We start from the raw sequence: 20052 nt of genomic DNA on the forward strand, positions 1-20052 counted from the left end.
CACACACACACACACACACACACACACACACACACACACACACACGGGATGTTTATATGAGGCAGGACATAATGCAAAAAGCCACCCTGTTTTCAAATGTCAGTGAACCACCATGATGTAACGTTCCAGAGGAGGGGCATCTACACAGAGCGTTTCAATGCCTCTGGTTATTTTTGGATTACTGATGTTAATACGCCATAAGATTCAGTGAACAATGGAAAATGCAATCGCATTTTTCCTCTCTGGGCGGGCCAACCTGTGGTTTGTTATAAAATGTCAGTGTTCTTAATTTTAATCTCTTACAAACCCACTGCCAACAAAAAGATTTATCTCTGACGATGAGCTGGACTTTAAAATGGTCAAGTGTGATTCTAGCCCAGGATACTAATGATGACAGAGTCAGAAGGTATTGTTTTTTACAGGCCCTTTAGTTTAGTTTAGTGATACAGCGTGGATACAGTATTATTTTTTTATTGTTGGAGATACAGCGCTGAAACAATTGCCTTCGGCCCACCGAGTCCGCACCGACCAGTGATCCCCGCACATTAACACTATCCTACACACACTAGGGACAATTTATACGTATATCAAGCCAATTAACCTACAAACCCGGCCGTCTTTGGAGTGTGGGAGGAAACCAGAGCACCCGGAGAAAACCCACGCACGTCACGGGGAGAATGTACGTACAGCACCCGTTGTCAGGATCCAACCCAGGTCTCTGGCACTGTAAGGCAGCAACTCTACCGCTGCACCACCGTTAGTATATCTTAAGATGCTTGCAAATGCAAGTTAGGTGCTCCAGTGCAGTGCTGCGGGGATACGCAGATGGCACAATGGGCTAAGTGTTCGGCTGGCAACCGGAAGGTGGCCGGTTCGAATCCCGCTTGGAGTGCATACTGTCGTTGTGTCCTTGGGCAAGACACTTCACCCACCTTTGCCTGTGTGTGAATGTGTGTGAATGTGTGTGAGTGATTGGTGGTGGCCGTAGGGCGTAGGCAGATTGGCAGCCACGCTTCCGTCAGTCTGCCCCAGGGCAGCTGTGGCTACAGAAGTAGCTTACCACCACCGAGTGTGACTGAGGAGTGAATGAATAATGCGATGTAAAGCGCCTTGAGTATTAGAAAGGCGCTATATAAATCCCATCCATTATTATTATTATTATACTGCATTGTTTCTCGGGTGGGTGCGTCACAGTCTAGATCCAGTTAGTAAAAACTTGGATTGTTCTCTTTGGATCAACAATAGACAATAGGTGCAGGAGTAGGCCATTCGGCCCTTCGAGCCAGCACCGCCATTCAATGTGATCATGACTGATCATCCCCAATCAGTACCCCATTCCTGCCTTCTCCCCATATCCCCTGACTCCGCTATTTTTAAGAGCCCTATCTAGCTCTCTCTTGAAAGTATCCAGAGAACCCGTCTCCACCGCCCTCTGAGGCAGAGAATTCCACAGACTCACCACTCTCTGTGAGAAAAAATGTTTCCTCGTCTCCGTTCTAAATGGCTTACCCCTTATTCTTAAACTGTGGCCCCTGGTTCTGGACTCCCCCAACATCAGGAACATGTTTCCTGCCTCTAGCGTGTCCAAACCCTTAACAATCTTATATGTTTCAATGAGAATCCCTCTCGTCCTTCTAAACTCCAGAGTGTACAAGCCCAGCTGCTCCATTCTCTCAGCATATGACAGTCCCGCCATCCCGGGAATTAACCTTGTACACCTGATAGAAGTTGTATAACATTATGAGTGGCGTAGATAGGGTAGACAATCAAAACCTCCAGAGTAAGGGTGTATGTTCTGGGGATGGCTCATTGGGAGAGGTGCACTGAGGGTACTTAAGTGGGAGGTATTTAAGTGATTTGTGATTAGAGTCATATAGAAACAGGTCCTTCAGCCAAATTTGCCCACGCCGCCCAACATGCCGCATCTACACTGATCCCAGAGTTGTTGGGTTGTTTTACTTGCTTCCAGTCCCCCATTTCCTCGTCTCCTTTCTAAAGGTACACCCTTTTATTCTGAGGCTGTGCCCTCCGGTCCTGGACTCTCCCAATAGTGGAAACATCCTCTCCACATCCACTCTATCCAGGCCTTTTACTATTCGGGTAAGTTTCAATGAGGTTCCCCCCCCTCATCCTTCGTCAAACGGGCATCTTACATGATCTCACCTTACCGAATCACTGCACCATTGCAGCAGCTGCACTGGTCAGCATTGCTGGCTGACTATTGCAGGCTGCGCAGAAAAGCTGCCCGGCTGCTAGTGAAACTGGAGCAGGTTTCTGCACCTGTGCTTTGCTCATCCAGAGGAGGTTCTAGGCAGCTGTGGAATTCGAACAGCCTGCACTGGTCCGCCTAATTTATCATCTCACCATCACCGTTCCTTTTGAGCATGAATGTCGATGCGGATCTGCTCCGGGTGCTCCGGTTTCAAGATTCAAGAGAGTTTATTGTCATGTGTCCCAGATAGGACAACGAAATTCTTGCTTTCCACCAACATCTAAAGGCGTGCAGGTTTGTAGGTTGCTTGTCTTTGTTTAATTGGCCCTGCTGTGTAGGATAGAACTAGTATACAGGTGATCGCTGGTCGGCACGGACTCAGTGGGCCGAAGGGCCGGTTTCCACCCTGTGTATCTCTAAAGTAAAACTAAACCCCATCTCCCGACAGGTTCTGCCCCCTGACTCTGTCTGCGTGGAGTTTGCACATCCTCACTGTGACTACACATGGGCCGCACCGTGCCGCAGCGGTAGAGTTGCTGCCTTACAGCGCCAGAGACCCGGGTTCGATCCTGACTACGGGTGCTGTCCGTACGGAGTTTCCTCCGGGTGCTCTGGTTTTATCCCAACATCCCAAAGACACGCAAGTTTGTAGGTTAATTGGCCTCCAAATTTTCCCGAGTGTGTCAGTAGTGGGTGAGAAAGCAGGATAACATAGAACCAGTGTGAACGGGTGATTGTTGGTCAGCACAGGCTCGTTGGGCCGAAGGGTCTGTTTCCACGCACTATCTCCAAAACGAAAACTAGATTTTTAAAACATTTTCATTTCACAAATAATAGCCCTGTCCCATGGTACGAGTTCATTCCAAGAGCTCTCCCGAGGTAAAAAAAAATCAAACTCATGGTAAGCACGGAGAATGAACGTAGCGGGAACGTCGGAGCTCGGGGACGTCTCTTAACGCTAACGGCAGGTACTCGGGAAGACTCGCTAACGGCAGGTAAGCTCGGGAAGACTCGTGAAGATTTTTAAACATGATGGAAAAATATCCACGAGATCCCCGAGTACCGACGAGTGGCCATTACCGTAAATCTCCAAGTTCGAATCAGGGCAAACTCGGGAGAACTCTTGGAATGAACTCGTACAGTGGGACAGGGGTTTAAGTTCTTGGGATCTCTCTCCCTGACGCAAATAACATTGTTTTTCTGCTTTCTCCCGCAGTACGCTCAGTGCTTCTTCTTCAATGCAGAGGCACGGGAGAGGAGGAAGGTGAGTAGGGTCACCAGACCACAGTTCAAAGTCGTCCTGTTGAGTCTCATTGTCTGAAACTCATTTTCACCTAGCCCACAACTAACATCGGCCTGTTTCCATTATCATCATTAGTTTTTACATATTCTTCATCCATTTGTTCTATGTCTCTCTATATCACCGTCCATATCTCTTGCTTCCCTTTCCCCTGACTCTCAGTTTGAAGAAGGGTCTTGACCCGAAACGATCTTGATTAGTACAGGGTATCAGGGGGTTATGGGGAGCAGGCAGGAGAATGCAGTTGAGAGGGGGAGATAGATCAGCCATGTTTGAATGGCAGAGTAGACTTGATGGACCGAATGTCCCTAATTTTGCTCCTATCATTTATGACGTCACCTATTCCTTTTCTCCAGAAGCGCGCCCCCCCCCCCCCCCCCCACCCCCACAGCAGTCTGAAGAAGGGTCTCGACCCGAAACGTCACCTATTCCTTCGCTCCATAGATGCTGCCTCACCCGCTGAGTTTCTCCAGCACTTTTGTGGAGAAACGCAGATTTTTCGATTTTTCCAGCATCTGCAGTTCTTTCTTAAACAACTGCAAGGAAAGTGACTAAAACCATGCAATGGATGCCACACAATGTCTTTTGACTTTCTCTGTTTCATTCCGCTATCAACTCACCAGTTTGAAAGGCAGGAAGAGGTAAATATATCGCTTGGCTTCAGATGGCGGAATTGGACGACAGATGGCACAATGGGCTAAGTGTTCGGCTGGCGATGACTTGGAGTGCATACTGTCGTTGTGTCCTTGGGCAAGACACTTCACCCACCTTTGCCTGTGTGTGAACGTGTGTGAGTGATTGGTGGTGGTCGGAGGGGCCGTAGGCGCAGATTGGCAGCCACGCTTCCGTCAGTCTGCCCCAGGGCAGCTGTGGCTACAGCAGTAGCTTACCACCACCGAGTGTGACTGGGGAGTGAATGAATAATGCGATGTAAAGTGCCTTGAGTATTCTAGAAAGGCGCTATATAAATCCCATCCATTATTATTATTATTATCTATCACCGCTCGAGATTACTGTAGATAATCTGCAAAGCATAGATCTCTGCTTCAGCAAAGTGACTAGTTCCCACCCACACCCTGTTGCTTGCTTAATATACTCTGCTTCGTAGTTTTCTCTCGGCCTGTGTGCATAACATCACTGGTACTGCCTCTGATTTGGGAGATGTTTAATTCATTGACCAGCGATAATCCTATTCCCAGCCAGAGAAAACCCTCGCTCGCGGTCACAGGGAGATCGTACAAACTCTGTGGTCTTGATTGAACCCGGGTCTCTGGCGCTGTAAGGCAGCGACTCTACCGCTGCGCCACTGTGCTGGTGCACCTTTACTGGGCTTTATCTTACACTAAACGTTACACCTTTTATCCTGCATCTGTACACTGTGGACGGCTTGATTGTAGTCATGTGTAGTCTTTTTGCTGACTGGATAGAACAAAACAAAAAAGCTTTTCACTGTACCTTAAGGGCCTGTCCCACTTATGCGTCCTTGGCGCGCAAATTACGCGACCTCGTGGTCACGTTGAGGCGCATGGGCATCGTATGCTCGGGCGGGGCCGGTCCCACTGAGAAGCGCGGAGGGGTATGTAGTTGTGCGCGACATCGCGCGGGGCTTCGAAATTTTTGTAGCGAACAAAATCTTTGCGCGCCAACAGCCTGTCGCGGAACTGACGGCCAAAGTGGGACAGGCCCAAGACCATAGCGCGATGCAACGTCTCACCTCAAACAGCAGCAGAAGCAGGCAAACGATCGCCGAACTCGGCCTGGGGCTCACGGCCGTTGCGGTCTGGATCCCCCCCCACTCCTACTCCCAGAGCGGGGCCAAGAAAATTGAAGATAGACACACAATGCTGGAGTAACTCAGCAGGACCGGCAGCATCTCTGGAGAGAAGTAATGGGTGACGAAGAGTCTCGACCCGAAACATCACCCATTCCTTCTCTCCAGAGATGCTGCCGGTCCCGCTGAGTTACTCCAGCATTTTGTGTCCATCTTCAAATGACGTCACGCGCTCCAGACGGCTGTGCGGACGCATGAAGACGCGTGCGACCTTCGCGAGACCGTCGAGCCTCAACGCGACCACGAGGTTGCGTAATTAGCGTGCCAAGGACACGTAAGTGGGACAGGGGCTTTAGTCATTCCAAAGACCTGCAGGTGTGTAGGTTAATTGGCTTCTATATATTGCCCCTAGTGAGTTGGATAGAACTAGTGTGTACAGGCGATCTTTGGTCAGCACGGACTCGGTGGGCTGAAAGGCCTCTTCCCACACCGCATCTCTAAATTAAACCAAACTAACTGAGAAAGAGGTAGACAAAAACGCTGGAGAAACTCAGCGGGTGAGGCAGCATCTATGGAGCGAAGGAATAGGTGTCGTTTCGGGTCGAGACCCTTCTTCAGACTGAGAAAGAGCCTCGGGTTATTGAGTAATCGGAAACGTAGCACCTCCATCAGTGTGGCACTACCTCAGTACTGTACGGGGAGAGAGGATGAGGAATGTGGGAAGAAAGACAAACGATTCAATGTCCAACATAGTCTGAAGAAACGAGGAACTGCATATGCGGGAATCTGCATGTGCTGGAGTAACTCATGTGAATGTGATGGAGTAACTCAGCACTGCATGTGAATGTGCTGGAGTAACTCAGCAGGTCTTGCAGCATCTCTGGATTTGAGTTTAGGAGCAAGGAGGTCCCACTGCAGTTGTACAGGGCCCTGGTGAGACCACACCTGGAGTATTGTGTGCAATTTTGGTCTCCTAATTTGAGGAAGGACATTATTGCTCTCGAGGGTGTACAGCGTAGGTTGACCAGGTTAATTCCTGGGATGGCGGGACTGACATATGATGAAAGAATGGGTCAGCTGTGCTTGTATTCACTGGAATTTAAAAGGATGAGAGGGTATCTTATAGAAACATATACATTTCTCAAAGGATTGGACAGGCTAGATGCAGGAAAAATATTCCCGATGTCCAGAACCAAAGCGGTCACAGTTTAAGAATAAGGGGTAGGCCATTTTGGACTCAGATGAGGAAAAACATCTTCACCCAGAGAGTTGTGAATCTGTGGAATTCTCTGCCGCAGAAGTCAGTGGAGGCCAATTCACTGGATTCAAGAGAGAGTTAGATTTAGCTCTTGGAGCTAAAGGAATCAAGGGATAAAAACATAGAAACATAGAAAATAGGCGCAGGAGTAGGCCATTCGGCCCTTTGAGTTCAATATGATCATGGCTGATCATCCAACTCAGTATCCCGTACCTGCCTTCTCTCCATACCCCCTGATCCCTTTAGCCACAAGGGCCACATCTAACTCCCTCTTAAATATAGTAAATGAACTGGCCTCAACTACATTCTGTGGCAGAGAATTCCAGAGATTCACCACTCTCTGTGTGAAAATGGATATGGGGAAAAAAGCAGGAATGCGATACTGATTTTAGATGATCAGCCATGATTGTATTGAATGGGGGTGCTGGTTCAAAGGGCCGAATGGCCTACTATTTTTCTATGTTTTCTTGTGTTTCTGGAAGACATGGATAGACATTTTGGGTGGGGACCCTTTCTTCAGAAGAATGGATATCCATGTCATCCAGAGATGCTGCCTAACCCGTTGAGTTACTCCTACACTTTGTGTGCTCCCCAAAAGAGTCTGCTATACATCTTCCAGTAAAAAGCTTTTTGCTATCCAGTCAACGAGAAGATTATACAAGATTACAATCATGATAACAACCTCAATGTACAGATACAGGGTAAGGGTATATTATTTAGCGCAAGATTAAAGATAGTTCAAAGGTCTCCAATGAGGTAGATGGTAGGTCGAGACTGCATTCTAGTTGGTGATAGGATGGTTCAGTTGCCTGATAACAGCCGGGACGAAACTGTCCCTGAATCTGGAGGTGTGCGTTTTCACACTCCTGTACCTCTTGCCCGATGGGAGAGGGGATGGGAGAGGGGAGAAGAGGGAGTGACCGGGGGGTGAGACTGGTCCTTGATTATGCTGCTGGCCTTGCCGAGGCAGCGTGAAGTGTAGAACGGAGACGATTAAACACTTTTTCCTCACACAGAGAGTTGTGAGTCTGTGGAATTCTCTGCCTCAGAGGGCGGTGGAGGCAGGTTCACTGGATACTTTCAAGAGAGAGCTAGATAGGGCTCTTAAAGATAGCGGAGTCAGAGGATATGGGGAGAAGGCAGGAACGGGGTACTGATTGGGGATGATCAGTCGTGGTCACATTGAATGGCGGCCAGTGCTGGCTCGGGGCCGAATGGCCTACTCCTGCACCTATTGTCTATTGCCTATTGTTTATAGATGGAGTCAATGGAAGGGAGGTTAGCGGAATGGTCTGGGCGGCGTAGATAACTCTCTGCAATTTCTTGCGGTCTTGAATGGAGCTGTTCCCGAACCGTGCTGGGATGCATCTGTAGACGTTGGTGAGGGGTGATGAGGGACATGCTGAACCTCCTGAGCCTCCTAAGGAAGTTGGTGTGCTTTTGTGATGTGCTTCTGGTTTCCAAACCTGAGAGGGTGATTTTCTTTGTTGTTGCACTGACTCCATTCATGCTCCCTCCCCTCTATTTTCCACCTGTCTTGCCTGTTTCCATTCCATTACTGCGTCCAGTTCCGGATCACAAAATATCGGGACTACCACTCCAGCTCGGATTATGACTCTGATTCCGATGAGTCCCAGGAGCGGGAGGTGAAGCTGAGAGAGGTAAGAGACAGCCTCCACCAATGCCAGACTCCCAGAGCAGGAGAAAAACAAAGTGCTTTTGCTTTGGAAAAAAACCCCACCAAGTGCTGGAGTAACTCAGCAGGTCCGGCAGCATCCCTGGAGAACATAGATCTGTGGAATATATTGCCATGGACATCATTGGGTATTTTTAAAGCAGAGATTGTAAGATTCTTGAGAGTGTCAAAGGTTACGAGGAGGAGGCAGGAGAATGGGGTTGAGAGGGAAAGAGAGATCAGCAATGATTGAATGGCAGAGTAGACTCAATGGGCTGAATGGCCTAATGCCCCTGTCCCACCTAGGCGATTATTTAGGGGACTAGGCTGTCGGCACATGGTCACCGGGGGGGTCGTGAGTCGTCTCCTCAGTCGCCCAAAGAATCGTAGGATTTTTCTGGTCGCCGCTGGATTTTGAAATGTTCTAAACTTGTCGGCGACTGTGGGTTTGGCGCCAATGAGCATAGCTTGACTTCTCCTGACGTAGGTTGGCGCCAGGATGACGTAGGTTGGTGCCAGGAGCTGACTTCCATTGGCGACTACCTACGTCAACCAGAGACAGGTACCGGCGACTGAATTGTCTTACCTTGTCGTAGCTTGTCGCAGGTGGACGCAGGTGTGGTCGCAGGTGGACGTCCTAATGGGTCGCCGGTTGTCGGTAGCTTGCCGTAGCTTGCCGTCGACTAGGTGGTTGGTTGTGGTAGACATTGTCGTGGGGTGGGGGGGGGTCCAGTCGCGGTTTCTCGGAGACCTGCTACGACTATGACAGTCGCCCCAAAAAAACTCGCCAAAGTGGGACAGGCCCATAATGCTGCTCCCATGTCTTATGGCTTATGTCTTAGCTTTACAAGACAATTAGTTAGGCTGCACTTCTGTGCAGTTCTGGTCACCGCACTGTAAGAAGGGCATGGTTGCACTGGAGTGACTGCAGAGGGCGATACCTGGGTTGTAGGCAAAGATACTAGGGTATTTTGTTGGTTCACATGATCAATGGTGTTTTATCATGAATGTTTTATTATTATTAATGTTTAGTGTTTTCTGAGTCATTCGTAACTGTCACTGTATGTCATGTTGTTACTTGTGGGCGGAGCACCAAGGCAAATTCCTTGTATGTGAATACTTGGCCAATAAACTTACTTACTTACTTACTTTCTTCAGAGTGAGCCCTGAAGACTTCTTTCTCCTTGCCTTGCAGAGGATGGGCGAGCTGGTGATGAAGCTGCTGGGCCGAGAGCTGCAGCCGTCCTGCCGGCTGGCCGGGCTGGAGACGGTTCGCATCCTGAGCCGGGACAAGCAGGCGCTGGCGCCGTTCTCAGGCCGAGGCGGGATGGGGACGCTGGCGCGGCTGGCGGGGCTGGAGGGTGGCGGGGACGAGGAGGACGGGGAGAGGAGGCCGCCCGACGCCGAGGTGGCGTGCGAGGCCCTGCAGTGCCTGTGCAACACCGTGTACAACAGCCCCGCCGCCCGGGACGCGGCCGAGCAGCTGCGGCTGCTTCGAGGCCTGGCCGCCCACCTCAAACGCGGGGCCCGGGACAGGCCCGGAGCTGGACCCGGAGCCGGCGGCCTCCCCGACCCCCGCTTCTACGAGCTCCGCCTCATGTTCCTCCTGACGGCGCTGAGCGTCGACGCCCGGCTGCAGCTCGGCCGCCAGCTCCGAGGCCTGGCGCTGCTCACCGCCGCGCTGGAGGCCGCGCTGGGCCTGGGGTCGGGGGCCGGGGACGGCGAGGCCGTGGTGGTGATGATGATGATGGGGGAGGAGGGGGAGGAAGAGGAGGAGGAGGAGGAGGAGGAGGAGATGGGGGAGGCCGCTGCTGCCGCCGCCGGGCCGCGCCACAGGCCGCTCAGGCGCCACGACACCGAGCGCGCCATGGAGGTGCTGAAGATCCTCTTCAACATCACCTTCGACACCAACCGGAGGCAGGTGGACGAGGCAAGGAGACGCCGCCTCCCCTCCTCACCCCCTGGGGCGGGGGGTGGAGGGGGAAGAGGGTGAAGGGAATAGAAGGGAGGGGGGAGATATAGGTGTTTGGAGTTGGGGGGGGGGGAGTACTGGGTGGAGAGGAGGGGGTGATGAGGTGGATGGGGAGAGGTTGGGGTGGAGGTGGAAGGGGTGGGTTATGGAATGGAGGAGTTGAGGGGAGGGGAGGGAGATAGATGGGGACAGGTATGGGTGGTGGGGAAGGGGAGGGAGATGGGATATAGCGTGGAGTGGACCGGTTAGGGAATGGGGAGGGAGATGAATCGGGGGGGGGGGGGGGGTAGTAAGATGGAGGGGGGAAGGAGATGGAGGAATGTGTATGGGGGTGCAGAGATAGGAGGGGGCGGTTGGGATGGGGTGGAGGGCGGGTGGAGGGGCATCTGTAGTTCCTTTCTACGCACTCTACCACAGTGCCGCCACTGGGAAAGGGGTTCTGACCCTCTACCCTATCTAAGCCTCCCATAATTTTATATACTTCTATCAGGTCTCCCCTCAACCTCTGACGCGCCAGAGAAAACAATCCAAGTTTGTCCAACCTCTCTTTACAGCCAATTTTTGATCCTTCAATAAAACTTCTAGCTAAACCTCAATGGCTTGTCAGCCTCAATGGCTTGTCAACGTCAATGGCTTGTCAACGTCAATGGCTTGTCAACGTCAATGGTTTGTCAATCTTAATGGCTTGTCAATCTCAATGGCTTGTCAATCTCAATGGCTTGTCAACGTCAATGATTTGTCAATCTCAATGGTTTGTCAATCTCTATGGCTTGTCAATCTCAATGGCTTGTCAATCTCAATGGCTTGTCAATCTCAATGGCTTGTCAACCTCAATGGTTTGTCAATCTCAATGGCTTGTCAACCTCAATGGCTTGTCAGCCTCTATGGCTTGGCAACCACAATGGCTAGTCAGCCTCTATGGCCTTCGTAGTGAAACTAGCGCCCTGTGTTCTTAATGTGACAGTCCACTACTATAAAGGTGTCCATAATAACGAGGGTTTATGGTACTGTATTTCTTGAGGGGTATTGCTCATCGTCTGACTTCTTGCATTCTAACTTTGTGCCTGCAGGAGGAGGCGGCTCTCTACCGCCACCTGGCAGTTGTCCTCCGCCACTGCCTGCTGACTCACACGGAGAGCAAGGAGAGGACACAGGAGTTCCATGGGTAAGCCTCAACTGATCAAAGCTGTCTGAGCTTGGAGCTGCCACCTCTTGCCCCACAGCACTCAAGGAAGGGGCAAACGGTGGTGCGGGTGCAGCGGGTAGGGCAGCTGCCACATTGGGCGGCATGGTGACACAGGGGTAGAGTTGTTGCCTTACAGCGCCAGAGACCAAGGTTCGATCCTGACTACGGCTGCCGTTTGTGTGGAGTTTGCACGTTCTCCCTGTGACCACGTGGGTTTCCTCTGGGTGCCCCGGTTTCCCCCCCACATTCCAAAGGATGACTAGGGGCCACAGTCTTAGAATTCCCTGCCACAGAGGGCAGTGGAGGCCAAATCACTGGATGGATTCTGCCTTCCTTCTCCCCATATCCCTTGATTGTGCTAGCCCCTAGATCTCTACCTAACTCTCTTTTAAATTATCCAGTGAATTGGCCTCCACTGCCTTTTGTGGCAGGGAATTCCACAAATTCACAACTCTCTGGGTGAAAATGTTTTTTTCTCATCTCAGTTTTCAGTTTTATTCTTAGACTGTGGCCCCTAGTTCTGGACTCCCCCAACATTGGGAACATTTTTCCTGCATCCAGCTTGTCCAGTCCTTTTATAATTTTATATGTTTCTGTAAGATCCCCTCTCTTTCTATAAGATCCCCTCTCAAACGTAACTCATCAAGAACAGGAAAAATGTTCCCAATGTTGGGCGAGTCCAGAACCAGGAGCCACACAGTCTTAGAATAAAGGGGAGGTCATTTAAGACTGAGGTGCGAAAAAGCTTTTTCACCCAGAGAGTTGTGAATTTATGGAATTCCCTGCCACAGAGGGCAGTGGAGGCCAAATCACTGGATGGATTTAAGAGAGAGTTAGATAGAGCTCTAGGGTCTAGTGGTGTCAAGGGATATGGGGAGAAGGCAGGCACGGGTTATTGATTGGGGACGATCAGCCATGATCACAATGAATGGCGGTGCTGGCTCGAAGGGCCGAATGGCCTCCTCCTGCACCTATTTTCTATGTTTCTATGTTTTTTTGTTTTGTTTTAAATGTTATTAGAAGTAAGTACAGTGGATAATCTATTTGATAATCTCCCTCCTGCTCTCTCTTCTTGCTTATTTCTTTTCCTGACTATCTCTTTTCCCTTTTTATTTACACACACTACACTTTTCTCTATTCTTTACTATCTCTTTCTTTCTTATTTCTCTCTTTAAAAAAAATAAAAAATGAAGTTGTACAGAGAATGTATTATGTTAATATATATTTGGCACTTGTAAAAAGGTACCACTGTATGGAAAGATACAAGCTGTTGGAGAAACTCAGATTCTCAGGGAGTATCTGCTGGAGAACATGGATAGGTGACGTTTTCGGTCTGGACCTTTCTTCAGACTGATCCTGACCCGAAACGCCATCTATCCAGGTTCTCCAGGGATGCTGCCTGACCCGCTGAGTTTCTCCAATAGCTTGTATCTTTCCATAGAACTAGAGCAAACAGGCGATCAATGGTCGGCGTGGACTCGGTTGGCCGAAGAGTGCGTTTCCATGCCGTGCTTCTAAAGTCAAAAAAAAAAACTCTCTGAGTTTAAATTCCTCAGTGGCCCTGGTGGGATTTGAACCTGTGTCTCCAGAACAATGTCTAACCCTGCCCTGTAGATGGTAGTTCCAGACCCAAACCACTCGTGGGGATGATCTGGGATGTGGAGATTTAAGGGCTCGTGTCTGAATCAGGCTCCAAATGTTTTTGAATTCTTGGTACAGATTGCAGCAGGTAGACCGATCAAGTGCCATCAAACTTTGGTCACCCAGATACAGGAAAGGTTTAGTTTAGTTTAGAAACAGCGCGGAAACAGGCCCTTCGGCCCACCAAGTCCACACCAACCAACCAACCCCGCACATTAACACTATCTTACACCAATTTTACATTGACACCAAGCCAATTAAACCTACATACATGTACGTCTTTGGAGTAGTCAATAGACAATAGGTGCAGGAGTAGGCTATTCGAGCCAGCACCGCCATTCAAAGGTATTATGGCTGATCATCCCCAATCAGTACCCCGTTCCTGCCTTCTCCCCTGACTCCGCTATCTTTAAGAGCTCTATCTAGCTCTCTTTTGAAAATATCCAGAGAACCGGCCTCCACCGCCCTCTGAGGCGGGAGGAAACCGAAGATCTCGGAGAAAACCCACGCAGGTCACGGGGAGAAACGTTGCCTATATCCTTCGCTCCATAGATGCTGCTGCACCTGCTGAGTTTCTCCAGCACTTTTGTCTACCTTCGATTTTCCAGCATCTGCAGTTCCTTCTTAAACACCGTCTCCTTTGTCTTGCTTGACATGGAGGGAGAGGTTGTTGTCTTGACACCAGGTCACGAGGTTCTCAATCTCCGTCACCGGGTATTCTGTCTTGTCGTGATTTGATACGGTGGCCACTAAGTTTGGTGTCATCTGTGAATTGTGTTGGACTGGTCTTGATGTTACTCTCAACCAACCTGCACCTCCTCTCTCCCCTCAGTCACACGGTCAACCTGCTGGTGAACCTGCCCCTGGCCTGCCTGGACGTGTTGCTCACCCCGAGGGTGGAGCCGGGCTCCGTGGAGTACATGGGCCTGAACATGGACGCCGTGGCCATCCTGCTGGACTTCCTGGACAAGAGACTGGACCGGGTACGGAAACGCACACGGGTGGCAGCAGGGCAGCAATCCCAGGGCAGGACTAGGCAGGTGGGACGCAAGGGTCTTAGCACGAGCAGGACACAGTGAGCTCAGGGATTTTCCTCCGCAACTTGAACTGTTTCCAACAAGCCCGGGTCAATCTTGCCTCTCTCCGCATCGCCCCCTTCCAGAATAGACATGGTACAAAATCCTCTCTCATAATAGATAGGAATGCTTCCAAGATGGTTTCCAATATGGGGCAAAATGGCTCAGAAAGGTTTAGGGGGATATGGGCCAAAATGGGTAGGAAAAGTTCAGAGATACACGGGCCAAAATGAGGAGGAAATGGTTGAAGGGATATGTGTCGAAATGGACAGAACAAGTTCAGAGTGTATATGGTCCAAAATGTATTGGAAAGGTACACGGGGATATGGGCCAAAATGGGAAGGAAATGTTTAAAGGGATAGGGACCTAAATGGTTTTGAGGGATATAAGTATTAGGCCATTCGGCCCATCAAGTCTCCTCTGCCATTCAATCATGGCTGATCTATCTTTCCCTCCCAACCCCATTCCCCTGGCTTCTCCCTGTCATAATCCCTGACACCCGTACTAATCAAAAATCTATCTATCTCTGACATCAAAAATATCCACTGACTTGGCCTCCACGGCCTTCTGCGGCAATGAATTCCAGATTCACCACCCACTGATTAAAGAAATTCCTCCTCATCTCCTTCCGAAAGGAAAGTCCATTAATTCTGGGCCAAGTGGATGCGGGGCCTAATGGACAGGATAGAGTTATTTGGGCCAAAATGGATTTGAAATGTTTCGAGGGATCTGGGCCAAACTCAGGCAGGTGGGACATAATCCTGGGCAAGTTGGTCTGATGGGACTGTTTCTGCGCCATAAGACGCTAGGAGCAGGAAAGAACTGGTTTAAATCGAAGGTAGACACAAAATGCTGGAGTAACTCAGCGGGACAGGCAGCATCTCTGGAGAGAAGGAATGGGTGACGTTTCGGCTCTCCAGAGATGCTGCCTGTCCCGCTGAGTTACTCCAGCATTTTGTGTCTATATAAGACTCTATGACTCTATTCTGATTACATGTATTCAAGCTTCAGTTCACTGTGGTCGGAGGGCATTTCAATGCAGTACTCTAAACCCTAAACGAGCTGCTCTTTGAAGCTGCGTTCAGCAGACCCCCTTTCAAGCAGTTAGCGTTTAGTTTTTAATGGTATAACCCCATGGGCCCTAGTGCGCAGTTTTGGTCCTCTAATTTGTGGTAGGACATTCTTGAGGGAGTCCTATAGAGGGAGTGCAGCATAGGTTTACCAGGTTAATTCCCGGGACTGTCATATGCTGAGAGAATGGAGCGGCTGGGCTTGTACACTCTGGAGTTTAGAAGGATGAGAGGGCATCTCATTGAAACATATAAGTTTATTAACAGTTTGGACACGCTAGAGGCAGGAAACATGTTCCCGATGTTGGGGGAGTCCAGAACCAGGGGCCACAGTTTAAGAATAAGGGGTCGGCCATTTTGAACGGAGACGAGGAAACACTTTTTCTCACAGAGAGTTGTGAGTCTGTGGAATTCTCTGCCCCAGAGGGCGGTGGAGGCCGGTTCTCTGGATGCTTTCAAGAGAGATGCTAGATAGGGCTCCTAAAGATAGCGGAGTCAGGGGATATGGGGAGAAGGCAGGAACGGGGTACTGATTGTGGATGATCAGTCGTGATCACTTTGAATGGCGGTGCTGGCTCGAAGGGCCGAATGGCCTACTCCTGCACCTATTGTCTATTGAATTCCCTGCAAACACGGGCAGGGAATGACGGGTGGTTCTGAGTGGATTTGTGGTGGGGTGTGCCAGTAGATGATGGCCCCCTGTCTCTTGGCTTTGCTGCTCATCCTCTACCTTGTGTCCCACAGGGCCTGAAGCTGCGGGAAACGCTGACTCCTGTCCTAAGCCTGCTGACGGAAAGCGCGCGCTTCCACCGGGAAACCCGCAAGTTCCTCCGCTCCCGGGTAAGAACCTGTACTCGGACTATCCGGACCCTCGGGGCTATCCTCGATCGGCTTTAGCTCGCACTTCACGAGCGGCCACGGTGGCGCAGCGGTAGAGTTGCCGCCTCTGACAGCGCCCGCAGCGCCGGAGACCCGGGTTCGATCCCGACTACGGGCGCTGTCAGTACGGAGTTTGCACGTTCTCCCCCTGTGACCGCGTGGGTTTTCTCCGAGATCTTCTGTTTCCTCCCACACTCCAAAGACGTGCAGGTTTGTAGGTTTTTTAAGAAGGAACTGCAGATGCTGGAAAATCGAAGGTAGACAAAAGTGCTGGGGAAACTCAGCGGGTGCAGCAGCATCTGTGGAGCGAAGGAAATAGGCAACGTTTCGGCCCGAAACCCTTCGGGTTTCGACCCGAAACGTTGCCTATTTCCTTTGGGTTTCGGCCCGAAACGTTGCCTATTTCCTTCGCTCCTTAGATGCTGCTGCACCCTCTGAGTTTCTCCAGCACTTTTGTCTACCCAGGTTTGTAGGTTAATTGGCCTGGTGTATGTGTAAATTGTCCCTAGTGTGTGTAGGATAGTGTTAGTGTGCGGGGATCGCTGGTCGGCGCGGACTCGAAGGGCCTGTTTCCATGCTGTATCTCTAAACTAAATTAAACATTATTCCCTGTTCACGTATCTGTACACTGTGAGCGGCTCGATTGTAATCATGTATTGTCTTTCCCCTGGCTGGATAGCGCGCAACAAAAGCTTTTCACTGTACCTCGGTACACGTGACAATAAGCTAAACTCACTTCTACTCTTTCCTTGGGACATTCTTGTAAACTTCCTCGGCACCCTCTCCAGAGCCAGCACACCCTTCCTCAGATATGGGGCCCAAATAGTGTGCGCCTGGTGGGAAGATATAGTGCTCCTTTGGCCTGGATGTCATCGCCGCACAGCGTGGAAACAGGCCCTTTGGCCCAAATAGCTCACCAGGTCAGTCAAGTCAAGTCAAGTCAATTTTATTTCTATAGCACATTTAAAACAACCCTCGCTGACCAAAGTGCTTTACATTGGTGGAGGTACTAACATGCTACATACAGTGGTACATAGATCTAACAATACATACATACATAAATACATACATACAGCGCTCCCTCAGAGGGCCTCAAGAAAGGCTTAAGAGTAGAAATAAGTTTTAAGTCTCGACTTAAAGGAGTTGAAGGAGGGGGCAGTTCTGATGGGAAGAGGGATGCTGTTCCACAGTCTAGGAGCTGCAACCGCAAAGGCCCTGAGCTTATGCCTAGACCACGGGATGGTCAGTAACCCCAAGTCGGCCGATCTGAGGGACCTGGAGATGGTGTGGTGGGTAAGCAGACTTTTGATGTAGGTGGGGGCAAGCCCGTTAACAAAAAGAAGGAGCTTGGAATTGATTCGGAACCCCACTGGGAGCCTGGGGAGAGGGGCCAGGATCGGGGTGATGTGGTCCCTTTTTCGGGTGCCCGTCAGGAGTCTAAAGGTGGTACGTTTAGTATTTGTTGATAGTTTTGGAATGGATATTTTGGGTATGGGGGGGGGATGTGAAGAAGGGCTTTGACCGGCTGTGTCACGCATCCATGTTCCCCCCCGGCGCCAGGTGCTGCCGCCACTGCGGGACGTGAGGAACCGGCCGGAGGTGGGGGAGACTCTGCGCAACAAGCTGGTGCGTCTGATGACCCACATCAACACCGACGTCAAGCACTGTGCCGCCGACTTCCTCTTCGTGCTGTGCAAGGAGAACGGTGAGCGGGCACCCTCCCGGGGAAGGGGGCGGGGGTAACGGTGGGGAGAGGGGCGTTGCAGGGGGAGGGGGGAGGAATAGAGGTGGGGGGGTAGAATGGAGGTGGGGGCAGGTGCAAGGAACGGGGTCTTGAGGAGCGGAGGTGGGGGGGGCGGGGGGAGGAACGGGGTTGGTAGGTGAAGGGGAGAAGGAGGCGGAGGAGGGACAGTTTGGGGGGGGGGGGTGAGCTGAGGAGAGGTGGGGAGGGGGGAGGAGCTGTGGGAGGGAGAGGTTCTGAAGTGGGGGGAGGAACAGAGGAGGGGAGTGGGGGGGTTTGGAGATGGGGGAGAGCGGAGGAACAGGTGGGGGGGAGGGGTGGGGAAGGTACGGAGGTGTGGAGGGTGGAGAAGACTGCTGAGAACACTCTTAAGGGCCTGTCCCACTTACGCGACTTTTTCGGCGACTGCCGGCACCCGTCATAGGTCGTTACAGGTTGCCGTAAATTTTTCAACATGTTGAAAATCCAGCGGGGACCAGAACAAGGTACGACTCTCTGGGCGGCTACTCACGACCATACTGGCTTCACCCCGCGACATGTCACCAGGGTGTCGCCTGTATGGTCGTGAGTCGTCTCCTAGTCAACCAAAGAGTCGTAGCGTCTTTCTGGACGCCGCTGGATTTTTAACATGCCGAAAAAGTCCTGTAAGTGGGACAGGCCCTTAAGACTTTCCCACAGCCTCATTAACTCTGGACTGAGGGGGTGATGTTAGGTTGGTGTTTAAACTGATTGGATAATAATAGTCTGATGCAGTTCAGAGCTTATTCGATGTAGTGTTTAATAGCCTGATGGCTGTCGGGAAGAAGCTGTTCCTGAACCTGGGCGTTACAGTTTTCACGCTCCTGTACTTTCTTCCCGATGGCAATGGTGAAATGAGTGTGTGGCCAGGATGGTGTGGGCCTCTGATGATGTTGGCTGCCCTTTTGAGGCAGCGACTGCGATAGATCCCTTCGATGGTGGGGAGGTCAGAGCCGGTGATGGACTGGGCAGTGGTTACAATGTTTTGTAGTCTTTTCCGCTCCTGGACGTTCATGTTGCTGAACCAGGCCACGATGCAACCAGTCAGTATGCTCTCTACCGTGCACCTGTAGAAGTTCGGGAGAGTCCATTTTGACTTGCCGACTCTCCGTAGTCTGCGAGAATGATCCCAGGGATGATTGGGTTAATGTATGAGGAGCGTTCGACAGCTCTGGGCCTGTACTCGCTGGAGGTTAGACTTCATTGAAACCGACCGAATAAAGAAAAGCCTGCATAGAGTGGACGTGGCGAGGCTGTTTCCACTAGTGGGAGAGTTTAGGAGCAGCATTTTAGGAATGGCCAGTTCGTTACTAAGCATTTTATTCTATCCTCACAGAGTCTCTTGCCCAGAGTAGGGGAATCGAGGACCAGAGGACATAGGCTAATGTTGAGGAGGGAAAGATTGAATAGGAATCTGAGGGGTAACCTTTTCACACAAAGGGTGGTGGGTGGGTGGAACGAGCTGCCAGAGGAGGCAGTTGCGGTGTTTAAGAAACCATTAGACAGGTAAATGGATAGGAATTTAGAGGGACATGGGCCAAATCTTTGTGCGATTTCTAAACTAAGGACATAGTAAAGTGCTTAGCAACAAACAATTTTGTAAACCAGTATCTCCAGTTCTTTGTCACCACATACCCACTATCTTATCTGCTAGGCATGAAGAAGGGTCTCGACTCGAAACGTCACCTATTCCTTTTCTCCAGAGATGCTGCCCGACTCGCTGAGTTACTCCAGCATTTTGCGTCTATTTTCGGTATAAACCGGCATCTGCAGTTCCTTCCTACACAGGCCTCACAGTGCCAGAGACCCGGGTTTGATCCTGACTACGGGTGCTGTCTGTACGGAGTTTGTACGTTCTCCCCGTGACCTACGTGGGGTTTTCTCCGGGTGCTCCGGTTTCCTCCCACACTCCAAAGACGTGCAGGTTTGTAGGTTAATTGGCTTCAGTAAAGATTGTAAATTGTCCCTAGTGTGTGTAGGATAGTGTTAGTGTGCGGGGATCGCTGGACCGTGCGGACTCGCTGGGGAAGGGCCTGTATCCGCGCTGTATCTCTAAACTAAAATTTCTGACACCAGTCGAGAGGACGCTGTGAATTGTCGGCCACAAGGTGGAGGAGGTGAGCAGCCATGGTGACCCAGCCTCTCCCCCCCCCCTGTCTCCACCTTGTCCAACTAGTAGCGGCACATTTCAGTGTAACACCTCCCGGCCGGGCGGGCTAGGGCACGGAGAGTGAATGTAGCTCCATCAGGCAC

General features: G+C 50.8%; 1 protein-coding gene across 1 annotated transcript in view; it reads left to right on the forward strand.

The window, feature by feature from the left end:
* Nucleotides 1-17783, forward strand: part of LOC116966806 (synembryn-A-like) — a 19101-nt gene extending 1318 nt beyond the window's left edge. Inside the window, exons 2-8 of the mRNA XM_033013145.1 lie at nucleotides 3429-3476; nucleotides 8110-8202; nucleotides 9412-10146; nucleotides 11259-11353; nucleotides 13848-13998; nucleotides 15906-16001; nucleotides 17601-17783. Of these exons, the coding sequence (XP_032869036.1) occupies nucleotides 3429-3476; nucleotides 8110-8202; nucleotides 9412-10146; nucleotides 11259-11353; nucleotides 13848-13998; nucleotides 15906-16001; nucleotides 17601-17783 (1401 nt within the window). The remainder of the gene's footprint in view (nucleotides 1-3428; nucleotides 3477-8109; nucleotides 8203-9411; nucleotides 10147-11258; nucleotides 11354-13847; nucleotides 13999-15905; nucleotides 16002-17600) is intronic.
* Nucleotides 17784-20052: the final 2269 nt, after the last annotated feature.

This window comes from Amblyraja radiata, chromosome 38, assembly GCF_010909765.2.
Source record: "Amblyraja radiata isolate CabotCenter1 chromosome 38, sAmbRad1.1.pri, whole genome shotgun sequence".
Classification (NCBI taxonomy): Eukaryota; Metazoa; Chordata; class Chondrichthyes; order Rajiformes; family Rajidae; genus Amblyraja; species Amblyraja radiata.